This window comes from Ranitomeya variabilis, chromosome 4, assembly GCF_051348905.1.
Source record: "Ranitomeya variabilis isolate aRanVar5 chromosome 4, aRanVar5.hap1, whole genome shotgun sequence".
NCBI lineage: Eukaryota > Metazoa > Chordata > Amphibia > Anura > Dendrobatidae > Ranitomeya > Ranitomeya variabilis.
Genome location: NC_135235.1, coordinates 440,294,243 through 440,307,350, shown reverse-complemented (window position 1 = coordinate 440,307,350; position 13,108 = coordinate 440,294,243). Strand labels below are relative to the sequence as shown.

The 13,108-nt window shown below is 45.3% G+C and overlaps 1 protein-coding gene across 2 annotated transcripts in view; it reads left to right on the top strand.

Moving 5' to 3' along the window:
* ENGASE (endo-beta-N-acetylglucosaminidase) overlaps positions 1–13,108 on the top strand; it is a 105,636-nt gene that overhangs the window by 74,261 nt on the left and 18,267 nt on the right. For both annotated transcript variants that reach the window (XM_077251461.1, XM_077251460.1), the window contains exon 10: positions 12,807–12,994. In XM_077251461.1, coding sequence (XP_077107576.1) covers positions 12,807–12,994 — 188 coding nt within the window. The remainder of the gene's footprint in view (positions 1–12,806; positions 12,995–13,108) is intronic.

The following is a 13,108-nucleotide window of genomic DNA, read 5'->3' as shown; positions in this document are numbered from 1 at the left end:
AAAAATAATAAACCAACAGTATACTCCCCTGTTCCGACGCAGTCCAATTAATATCGAGTGTCCCACAACGATCTCCCCTACAGAACAGTGACATCGGGTGACGTCACTGCTCTACAGGTCCTCCCACGATGCACTGACAGGAGATAATGGCTCCTGCAGTGCATCAGTGAAGAGGTTACCGGAGTTCAGGCTCACTTTACGGCGATGCTGCGTGGGAATTGCTGCTTGGGAATTTTTTTCACACTGCGCTGCTGGTGACAGAATGAACTCGGGTGACCTCTCTCCCAGCAGCGGCGGAGGGATACATCGCCTGTCAGTTCATCTTGGAGGCCCTGTAGAGCACTGATATTGCCCGATGTCACTGTTTTACAAGGGAGATAGTCGTGGGACACTCGTTATTAACTGGACCACGGCAGAAAGGTAAGTATAGGTTGGTTTATTGTGTTATTTTTAATAGATCGAAGGCTTCGGGGACTAGTAGATTGGTGAGTACAGTTGTGGCCAAAAGTATTGACACCCCTGCAATTCTGTCAGATAATACTCAGTTTCTTCCTGAAAATGATTGCAATCACAAATTCTTTGGTATTATTATCTTCATTTAATTTGTCTTAAATGAAAAAACACAAAAGAGAATGAAGCAAAAAGCAAAACATTGATCATTTCACACAAAACTCCAAAAATGGGCCAGACAAAAGTATTGGCACCCTCAGCCTAATACTTGGTTGCACAACCTTTAGCCAAAATAACTGCGACCAACTGCTTCCGGTAACCATCAATGAGTTTCTTACGATGCTCTGCTGGAATATTAGACCATTCTTCTTTGGCAAACTGCTCCAGGTCCCTGATATTTGAAGGGTGCCTTCTCCAAACTTCCATTTTTAGATCTCTCCACAGCTGTTCTATGGGATTCAGGTCTGGACTCATTGCTGGCCACCTTAGAAGTCTCCAGTGCTTTCTCTCAAACCATTTTCTAGTGCTTTTTGAAGTGTGTTTTGGGTCATTGTCCTCCTGGAAGACCCATGACCTCTGAGGGAGACCCAGCTTTCTCACACTGGGCCCTACATTATGCAGCAAAATTTGTTGGTAGTCTTCAGACTTCATAATGCCATGCACACGGTCAAGCAGTCCAGTGCCAGAGGCAGCAAAGCAACCCCAAAACATCAGGGAACCTCCGCCATGTTTGACTGTAGGGACTGGGTTCTTTTCTTTGAATGCCTCTTTTTTTTCTCCTGTAAACTCTATGTTGATGCCTTTGCCCAAAAAGCTCTACTTTTGTCTCATCTGACCAGAGAACATTCTTCCAAAACGTTTTAGGCTTTTTCAGGTAAGTTTTGGCAAACTCCAGCCTGGCTTTTTTATGTCTCGGCGTAAGAAGTGGGGTCTTCCTGGGTCTCATAACATACAGTCCCTTTTCATTCAGACGCCGACGATTAGTACGGGTTGATGGAGCGCCCCCAGACGCAGGGCCGCAGGGTACTCAGTACCGGGCCTCTCTCTCAGTCCTAGGGTTGTCACGGTGGCTAGACCCGATCCGTGACCCTGCTAAGGGGCGTCCAATGAAAGGTGTGATGATGGTGCGTGGCGCAAGGTACGATGATTAACGAGGACACAGGGTTGCAGTCTCTTTACCTCTTAACTGAAGGCTTCAGGATCCGCAATCTAGAGCACTGTTAACAGGGCTGGCTGAGACCGGCCGGTCCGAAGGCACATCCAGAGTTCCCTTTGCAGGTGGAAATCAGTGCCTACCTTCTAGCGCCTGTGTGTTGTAGTACCTCCCTGCTGAGCACCACGGGATAGTCCTCACAACTGTCATGTATGTTTCTGATGTTCTTCTCCGTCCCCCAGATGATATGGCTAGGATGTACCCATATGACGGGTAGGCCTGGAGTTATTCTGGAACAAAGAAGCGTGTGCACAGCAACTGTAAGGTGCATGGGTAGGTTCCCAAACCGTAGTGATAAATTAAACAAAACCCAGCACTCAACTTTGTGGTGAGCAACTATAGAATTTATTGATCCCAATGCGTGATAAGACGTTTCGGTCCCTACACGGGGCCTTCATCAGGATACCGCGGCACCACAGGACACAGGCCTTGTCCCTACCTTAAGTGGAAACCCTCGCTTCTTATCCATGCTAATAGGCTTCCATAGCCGTCCTCCTCACCACACATCCCTCTGTACGTTACTGATGAAGGCCCCGTGTAGGGACCGAAACGTCTTATCACGCATTGGGATCAATAAATTCTATAGTTGCTCACCACAAAGTTGAGTGCTGGGTTTTGTTTAATTGGAGTTATTCTGGGACCCTAGAGACGCCCCTCTCCCACAATTGCCTCCTATGTCGTCTTAGGTGAATTAGGTGAGACAGCCAACCTATAATCAACTGTCCTGCCGCTGTTTGAAGTAATGCTTGGAGCCCAATACTTCCTCGGCGTTCCGGCCACCGGCTACGCGCCTCAGTAGGATGTTGCCACGATCTTAAGGCACGACTCCTACTGGTTCTATTCTCCTTTGTGCTGTGATCTCGTTTCTCACTTCTCCACAATAAACCTCGCTTCGTGTCCTTTCTTAGGATGCCACCGCAACGGCCACTGTCAGGATCCCACCCCTGACAGAGACCCCCCTGAATCTTCCCCCGCAACATCCTCTGCCACAGGATGTTGCCTGGATCAAACCCAGTCAGCTTCTCTCTAACCTCCTATCCAACCCCCAGTTTTACCAAATTGTGAGGAGTGGCCTAATACATAGAACCCTTTGCTCCCCCTGGTGGCCAGAGTGTGAAGTGTAATGTGTGACTGTGATACCTGGTCAGGTGAACTCCTTTAGTGCCTTCAGACATACCATCACTCCCCTTAGTGGCGGAGCATCAGTACTGCAAAGACCAGGACTCTGGGGCGCTGCACTGACACTGTTGTTCCCTCGGACTGCAGGGCAGCTTGAACTTGTTTGGATGTTAGTCGAGGTTCTTTATCCAACATCCGCACAATCTTGTGTTGAAATCTCTTGTCAATTTTTCTTTTCTGTCTACATCTAGGGAGGTTAGCCACAGTGCCATGGGCTTTAAACTTCTTGATGACACTGCGCACGGTAGACACAGGAACATTCAGGTCTTTGGAGATGGACTTGTAGCCTTGAGATTGCTCATGCTTCCTCACAATTTGGTTTCTCAAGTGCTCAGACAGTTCTTTGGTCTTCTTTCTTTTCTCCATGCTCAATGTGGTACACACAAGGACACAGGACAGAGGTTGAGTCAACTTTAATCCATGTCAACTGGCTGCAAGTGTGATTTAGTTATTGCCAACACCTGTTAGGTGCCACAGGTAAGTTACAGGTGCTGTTAATTACACAATACTTTTGTCCACCCTCTTTTTTATGTTTGGTGTGGAATTATATCCAATTTGGCTTTAGGACAATTCTTTTTGTGTTTTTTAATTTAAGACAAATTAAATGAAGATAATAACAAAGAATTTGTGTTTGCAATCATTTTCAGGAAGAAACTGAGTATTATCTGACAGAATTGCAGGGGTGTCAATACTTTTGGCCACAACTGTATGTACTGTATATTATATGTTGTATGTACTGTCTGTAGTGTATGTCCTGAATGTCTGCTGTATTTTCTGTATGTTTGTTTTTTTTTAACTACTGAACACATGCATTTTCTGATTGGACTACTTTCTCATCGTCTGTAATGCTGTCACTGTGAGCATTCATAGCTGGATGGGATCAGTAGTCCCATCAGACAATGGCTGCTTAGGCTACTTTCACACTAGCGTCGTGCACTGCACGTCGCTATGCGTCGTTTTGCAGAAAAAACGCATCCTGCAAAAGTGCTTGCAGGATGCGTTTTTTTCTCCATAGACTTGCATTAGCGACGCATTGCCACACGTCGCAACCGTCATGCGACGGTTACGTCGGTCCGTCGCCACCAAAAAACGTTGCATGTAACGTTTTTTGGTGCGTCGTGTCCAGGATTTCCGACTGCGCATGCGCGGCCGGAACTCCGGCCCCGCCTCCCCGCACCTCACAATGGGGCAGCGTATGCGTTGAAAAACTGCATCCGCTGCCCCCGTTGTGCGGCGCTTGCACAGTATGCGTCGGTACGTTGCAACATCGCATTGCGACGTGCGTCGTACGACGCTAGTGTGAAAGTAGTCTTACACAGACCCACACAGGCACACAGACCCGCACACGGACGCAGATTCACGCAGACACGCGCACACACACACACAGGGACACAAGCACGCACACACAGACCCACACATACACGCAGACCCCCGCACACAGACGCGCACATAGACTCCGCCCACACACTTTCCTCCTCCCGATCTGCAGCGTTTCTCACACCCACATCCGCAGCAAATCTGCAGATCTTTATTACACCTGCGGTTTTGCTTCGGATGTGCCTGACTCAATGAAAATCAATGGGTGCAGAAACGCTGCAGATCCGCACAAAGAATTCATTTCACATAGAATAACATTAATAGCACACTACACTGTGAATTTGATACAGTTCCGCGCTTCCAAAAACGCTGCGGATCCGCGTCATAATCCGCAACGTGTGCACATAGCCTAAATGTTTCAATTTTTTTTTTCAATGAAGTAAAATATGAAAAAGAATTTTTAAAATGTTTATGTCCACTATTATACACTATGGGGAGCAGCTGCTGAAATTTGCCATGAAAATCTAGTGTAGTTTAGCTGACATTACAACTGCAGTAAATGTGAACAGGATCTCCTCACCTGTGACCTCTCCCCTCTCCTCCTCCTCTGGGTGTTTGCAAAAGGATAAGAAAGGATGACGCTTAAGGTACCTTCACACTGAACAACTTAACAACGATATCGCTAGCGATTCGTGACGTTGCAGCGTCCTGGATAGCGATATCGTTGTGTTTGACACGCAGCAGCGATCAGGATCCCGCTGTGACATCGTTGGTCGGAGCTAGAAGGCCAGCACCTTATTCATCGCTGGATCTCCCGCAGACATCGCTGGATCGGTGTGTGTGACACAGATCCACCAATGTCTTCACTGGTAACCAGGTGTCTTCACTGGTAACCAGGGTAAACATCGGGTTACTAAGCGCAGGGCCGCGCTTAGTAACCCGATGTTTACCCTGGTTACCAGTGTAAATGTAAAAAAAAAACAAACACTACATACTCACATTCCGATGTGTGTCGCGTCCCCCGGCGTTCTGCTTCCCTGCACTGTGTCAGCGCCGGCTGGCCGTAAAGCAGGGCACAGCGGTGACGTCACCGCTCTGCTTTAGGGCCGGCGCTTACAGTGCAGGGAAGCAGAACGCCGGGGGACGCGACAGACATCGGAATGTAAGTATGTAGTGTTTGGTTTTTTTTACATTTACACTGGTAACCAGGGTAAACATCGGGTTACTAAGCGCGGCCCTGCGCTTAGTAACCCGATGTTTACCCTGGTTACCCGGGGACTTAGGCATCGTTGGTCGCTGGAGAGCTGTCTGTGTGACAGCTCTCCAGCGACCACACAGCGACTCTGCAGCGATCGGCATCGTTGTCTAGATCACTGCACCGTCGCTAAATGTGACGGTACCTTTAGGATCAGAGTGCAGAGCTTTTTTGTTGGTGACTGCAAAGTGATAAAGACATGTGGACAGTGTCATCAAGTCATCAAGGACTGTAGCACCGATTCTGTTAATTGATGTTGCTTGCTGTATGATAAGCTGGGGTTAGATACCTGAAGTGTGTTGTATGTGATTAGATATGCTTAGAGTAACACATGCTGGGATTAGATACACGGCTAAAGCCCCCGTCTCACATAGCGAGATCGCTAGCGAGATCGCTGCTGAGTCACAAGTTTTGTGACGCAACAGCGACCTCAGTAGCGATCTCGCTATGTGTGACACGTACCAGCGATCAGGCCCCTGCTGTGAGATCGCTGGTCGTGTCGGAATGGCCTGGACCATTTTTTGGTCGTTGAGGTCCCGCTGACATCGCTGAATCGGTGTGTGTGACACGGATTCAGCGATGTCTTCACTGGTAACCAGGGTAAACATCGGGTTACTAAGCGCAGGGCCGCGCTTAGTAACCCGATGTTTACCCTGGTTACCAGCGTAAATGTAAAAAAAAACAAACAGTACATACTCACCATCTGATGTCCGTCAGGTCCCTTGCCGTCTGCTTCCTACTCTGACTGCCGCCATAAAGAGAGAGCACAGCAGTGACGTCACCGCTGCGCTCTGCTCTCACTGTACGGCTGCACTCAGTCAGAGCGGGAAGCAGACGGCAAGGGACCTGACGGACATCAGATAGTGAGTATGTAGTGTTTGTTTTTTTTGGTAACCAGGGTAAACATCGGATTACTAAGCGCGGCCCTGCGGTTAGTAACCCGATGTTTACCCTGGTTACCCGGGTGCTGCAGGGGGACTTCGGCATCGTTGAAGACAGTTTCAACGATGCCGAAGTCGTTCCCCTGATCGTTGGTCGCTGGAGAGAGCGGTCTGTGTGACAGCTCCCCAGCGACCACACAACAACTTACCAACGATCACGGCCAGGTCGTATCGCTGGTCGTGATCGTTGGTAAATCGCTATGTGAGACGGGGCCTTAAGTGTACTTTATCACATGATGGGATTAGATATTTAACTCAGCGGAGTGTATCACACGTAATGGGATTAGATATGCAGCATCTATTGTATGTAATGCGTGACCCTGCTCTTTCCACTTCTATAGGAGCAGTAGTGTAATGTGCGACACTGCTCTGTCCACTCTATTACTACTCTCATAGAAGTAGATAGAGCAATGTCGCACATTACACCACTGCTCCCATAAAAATGGATAGAACAGAGTCACGCATTACGCCACTGCTCCCATAGAAGAGGACAGAGCAGGATCTCACAATAATTGTGACCCCCCCAAAAGGAAAAAAAAAATATTCAGCGGTTCACGGAAGAGCACATCTCATAACTTTGCAGCCCTTACAAAATAATTTTTGTCCTATTGAACCTTCAGTAGACCTAGATTCCCCATATAGTCCTCCAAGTAATACAATAGGCCCCACATAGTGCTCTGCAGTATAATGGCCCCACATAGATAGAATATATAGACATACTGCAGATATGTACAATGGGTACAGAAAGTATTCAGACCCCTTTACATTTTTCACTCTGTTTCATTGCAGCCATTTGGTAAATTCAAAAAAGTTCTTTTTTTCCCCCCTCATTAACCCCTTCACCCCCAAGGGTGGTTTGCACGTTAATGACCGGGCCAATTTTTACAATTCTGACCACTGTCCCTTTATGAGGTTATAACTCTGGAACGCTTCAACGGATCTTGGCAATTCTGACATTGTTTTCTCGTGACATATTGTACTTCATGATAGTGGTAAAATTTCTTTGATATTACCTGCGTTTATTTGCAAAAAAAATGGAAATTTGGCGAAAATTTTGCAATTTTCCAACTTTGAATTTTTATGCCCTTAAATCACAGAGATATGTCACACAAAATACTTAATAAGTAACATTTCCCATATGTCTACTTTACATCAGCACAATTTTGGAACCAAAATTTTTTTTTGTTAGGGAGTTATAAGGGTTAAAAGTTGACCAGCAATTTCTCATTTTTACAACACCATTTTTTTTTAGGGACCACATCTCATTTGAAGTCATTTTGAGGGGTCTATATGATAGAAAATACCCAAGTGTGACACCATTCTAAAAACTGCACCCCTCAAGGTGCTCAAAACCATATTCAAGAAGTTTATTAACCCTTCTGGTGCTTCACAGGAATTTTTGGAATGTTTAAATAAAAATGAACATTTAACTTTTTTTCACAAAAAATTTACTTCAGCTCCAATTTGTTTTATTTTACCAAGGGTAACAGGAGAAAATGGACCCCAAAAGTTGTTGTACAATTTGTCCTGAGTACGCCGATACCCCATATGTGGGGGTAAACCACTGTTTGGGCGCATGACAGAGCTCGGAAGCGAAGGAGCGCCATTTGACTTTTCAATGCAAAATTGACTGGAATTGAGATGGGACACCATGTTGCGTTTGGGGAGCCCCTGATGTGCCTAAACATTGAAACCCCCCACAAGTGACACCATTTTGGAAAGTAGACCCCCTAAGGAACTTATCTAGAGGTGTGCTGAGCACTTTGACCCACCAAGTGCTTCACAGAAGTTTATAATGCAGAACCGTAAAAATAAAAAATCATATTTTTTCACAAAAATTATTTTTCGCCCCCAATTTTTTATTTTCCCAAGCGTAAAAGAAGAAATTGGACCCCAAAAGTTGTTGTACAATTTGTCCTGAGTACGCTGATACCCCATATGTGGGGGTAAACCACTGTTTGGGCGCATGGGAGAGCTCGGAAGGGAAGTAGCACCGTTTGACTTTTCAATGCAAAATTGACAGGAATTGAGATGGGACGCCATGTTGCGTTTGGAGAGCCACTGATGTGCCTAAACATTGAAACCCCCCACAAGTGACACCATTTTGGAAAGTAGACCCCCTAAGGAACTTATCTAGATGGGTTTTGAGCGCTTTGACCCACCAAGGGCTTCACAGAAGTTAATAATGCAGAGCCGTAAAAATAAAACAAAAATTTTTTCCCACAAAAATTATTTTTTTAGCCCCCAGTTTTGTATTTTCCCGAGGGTAGCAGGAGAAATTGGACCCCAAAATTTGTTGTCCAATTTGTCCTGAGTGCGCTGATACCCCATATGTGGGGGGGAACCACCGTTTGGACGCATGGAAGGGCTCGGAAGTGAAGGAGCGCCATTTGGAATGCAGACTTAGATGGAATGGTCTGCAGGCGTCACATTGCGTTTGCAGAGCCCCTAATGTACCTAAACAGTAGAAGCCCCGCACAAGTGACCCCATTTTGGAAACTAGACCCCCCAAGGAACTTATCTAGATGTGTTGTAAGAACTTTGAACCCCCAAGTGTTTCACTACAGTTTATAACGCAGAGCCGTGAAAATAAAAAATCTTTTTTTTTCCCACAAAAATTATTTTTTAGCCCCCAGTTTTGTATTTTCACAGGGGTAACAGGAGATATTGGACCCCAAAGGTTGTTGTCCTATTTGTCCTGAGTACGCTGATACCCCATATGTTGGGGTAAACCCCTGTTTGGGCACACGGGAGAGCTCGGAAGGGAAGGAGCACTGTTTTACTTTTTCAACGCAGAATTGGCTGGAATTGAGATCGGACGCCATGTCGCGTTTGGAGAGCCCCTGATGTGCCGAAACAGTGGAAACCCCCCAATTATAACTGAAACCCTAATCCAAACACACCCCTAACCCTAATCCCAGCTGTAACCCTAACCACACCTCTAACCCTGACACACCCCTAACCCTAATCCCAACCCTATTCCCAACCGTAAATGTAATCTAAACCCTAACCGTAACTTTAGCCCCAACCCTAACCCTAACTTTAGCCCCAACCCTAACTGTAGCCTTAACCCTAGCCCCAACCCTAGCCCTAACCCTAATGGGAAAATGGAAATAAATAAATTTTTTTTATTTTTCCCTAACTAAGGGGGTGATGAAGGGGGGTTTGATTTACTTTTATAGCGAGTTTTTTAGCGGATTTTTATGATTGGCAGCCGTCACACACTGAAAGACGCTTTTTATTGCAAAAAATATTTTTTGCGTTACCACATTTTGAGAGCTATAAATTTTCCATATTTTGGTCCATAGAGTCATGTGAGGTCTTGTTTTTTGCGGGACGAGTTGACGTTTTTATTGGTAACTTTTTGGGCACGTCACATTTTTTGATCGCTTTTTATTCCGATTTTTGTGAGGCAGAATGACCAAAAACCAGCTATTCATGAATTTCTTTTGGGAGAGGCGTTTATACTGTTCCGCGTTTGGTAAAATTGATAAAGCAGTTTTATTCTTCGGGTCAGTACGATTACAGCGATACCTCATTTATATTATTTTTTTATGTTTTGGCGCTTTTATACGATAAAAACTATTTTATGGAAAAAATAATTATTTTTGCATCGCTTTATTCTCAGGACTATAACTTTTTTATTTTTTTGCTGATCATGCTGTATGGCGGCTCGTTATTTGCGGGACAAGATGACGCTTTCAGCGGTACCATGTTTATTTATATCTGTCTTTTTGATCGCGTGTTATTCCACTTTTTGTTCGGCGGTATGATAATAAAGCGTTGTTTTTTGCCTCGGTTTTTTTTTTTTTCTTACGGTGTTTACTGAAGGGGTTAACTAGTGGGCCAGTTTTATAGGTCGGGTCGTTACGGACTCTGCGATACTAAATATGTGTACTTTTATTGTTTTGGTTTTTTTATTTAGATAAAGAAATGTATTTATGGGAATAATATATATATTTTTTTTCATTATTTTGGAATATTTTTTTTTATTTTTTTTTACACATTTGGATAATTTTTTTTTTACTTTTTTACTTTGCCCCGGGGGGGACAATACAGATCTGTGATCTGCCAGTTTGCATAGCACTCTGACAGATCACCGATCTGAGAGAAGTGCAGGCTGCTTCACAGTGCCTGCTCTGAGCAGGCTTCTGTGAAGCCACCTCCCTCCCTGCAGGACCCGGATCCGCGGCCATCTTGGATCCAGGTCTGGAGCAGGCAGGGAGGGAGGTAAGACCCTCGCAGCAACGCGATCACATCGCGTTGCTGCGGGGGGCTCAGGGAAGCCCGCAGGGAGCCCCCTCCCTGCGCGATGCTTTCCTGCACCGCCGGCACATCGCGATCATGTTTGATCGCGGTGTGCCCGGGGGTTAATGTGCCGGGAGCGGTCCGTGACCGCTCCTGGCACATAGTGCCGGATGTCAGCTGCGATAGGCAGCTGACACCCGGCCGCGATCGGCCGCGCTCCCCCCGTGAGCGCCGCCGATCGCGCTGGACGTACTATCCCGTCGGTGGTCATACGGGCCCACCCCACCTCGACGGGATAGTACGTCCGATGTCAGGAAGGGGTTAATGTACACTCTGCACCCTATGTTGACTGGAAAAAAAGCAGAAATGTAGACATTTTTGCAAATTTTATTAAAAAAGAAAAACTGAAATATCACATGGTCATAAATATTCAGACCCTTTCCTCAGTATTGAGTAGAAGCACCCTTTTGAGCTAGTACAGCCATGAATCTTCTTGGGAATGATGCAGCAAGTTTTTCACACCTGGATTTGGGGATCCTCTGCAATTCATCCTTGCAGATCCTCTCTAGTTCCGTCAGGCTGGATGGTGAACATTGGTGGACAGCCATTTTCAGGTCTCTGCAGAGATGCTCAATTCAGTTTAGGTCAGGGCTCTAGCTGGGCCAGTCAAGAATGGTCACATGGTCACAGAGTTGTTCTGAAACCACTCAGTGTCATTGTCTAAGTTCCAGAGCACTCTGTAAGAGGTTTTCATCCAGGATATCTCTGTACTTGGCCGCATTCATTTTTCCTTCAGTGACAACCAGTCGTCCTGTCCCTGCAGCTGAACCCCCCCCCCCCCCCCATAACATGATGCTGCCACCACGATGTTTCACTGTTGGGATTGTATTGGGCAGGTGATGAGCAGTGCCTGGCTTTCTCCACACATACGGCTTAGAATTATCACCAAAAAGGTCTATCTTCGTTTCATCAGACCAGAGATTCTTATTTCTCATAGTCTGAGAGTCCTTCATGTGTTCTTTAGCAAACTCTATGCGTGCTTTCATATGTCTTGCACGGAGGAGAGGCATTCGTCGGGCCACTCTGCCATAAAGGCTCAACTGGTGGAGGGCTGCAGTGATAGTTGGCTTTGTGGAACTTTCTCCCATCTCCTTACTGCATCTCTGGAGCTCAGCCACATACATATATATATATATATATATATATATATATATATATATATATATATATATATCATGTTAAAAATAATAAAAAAAAAAAAAAAACCTGCTATACTCACCATCCGCCGCCTTTCCCACTCCTCGCGATGCTCCGGTGACCGCTCCATGCAAGCTTCAGGTTCCGGTGGCAAGGATGGTATGCGAGAAGGTCCTGCCATGACGTCACGGTCTTGTGACCGCGACGTCATCACAGGTCCTGCGCTCATACCAACCCTGGGACCGGAAACTGCGCGTTTACCGCACACAGGGCCAGGACTTCAACGGGCCTTCGGAAGGTGAGTATATGTTTATTTTTTATTTTAAGTCTGTATACTACGTGGCTGGGCAATGTACTATGTGGCTGGGCAATATACTACGTGACTGGGCAATATACTACGTGGACATGCATATTCTAGAATACCCGATGCATTAGAATCGGGCCACCATCTAGTTTTTTAATAAGAATTTCTGAAATGTTCTATTTCTGATCTAAGGATCTCTTCTTTTTATTTGAGATGAATCTGTGCTGCTCTTTATGTATCTGCTCAGTAGTGAGGCAGTTGCTGTGGGGTCGTGGTCAGGGAATTTGAGAAGTCTCAGTCGGAGGTTTGGCTTACCGACTCCACAGCCCTGCCCCTCTAACATCCTAACTAAATAAAATGATGATTGAAAAATGATGCAGATGTAAAGTAGGCATATGGGAAATGTTATTACTTATTTTGTACAGCATGACTAACTGGGTGGATATAAAGATTGAAAGTTTGCAAACTATGAAATTGTATATACGGTACATAATATATATTAAAATAATATATATTTTTTTTTAACCAAATTACAATTTTCACAAATAAACACAAGTCTAGTCAGAATGGTAACATTTTGGCCTGGTCAATAAGGTCAAAATTATCTTGGACACCAAGATGTTAATCACATGTTGCTCACCTTAAGCTTTTTTTTAAATTATAGTATACTCATATTTACATTTAAATACTTTATCATGTTAGGCTGAAGATATTGGTCCTTGGTTTAACCTAAGCGCTCAGGAGTTACAACCAATTTTCTCTGCAGTCGCTATTGATGAAGATGTAAGTTATGTCAAGTCTCGGATCTGCCCAGAAGATGCCTGGCATGGAGGCAATTCCCTGCTTATTGAAGGAACATTGTCTGCGGACACTAAGGGGGTTTCTTTGAAGTAAGTGAAAAGCTATAATATTGGGTGGGACGGTTTAGCTTTGAGAATTACTAGGACATGAAAGTCAAATGGAAAAAACATGATTTGTCAATTAAGATTTAGTGTGTGGATTGT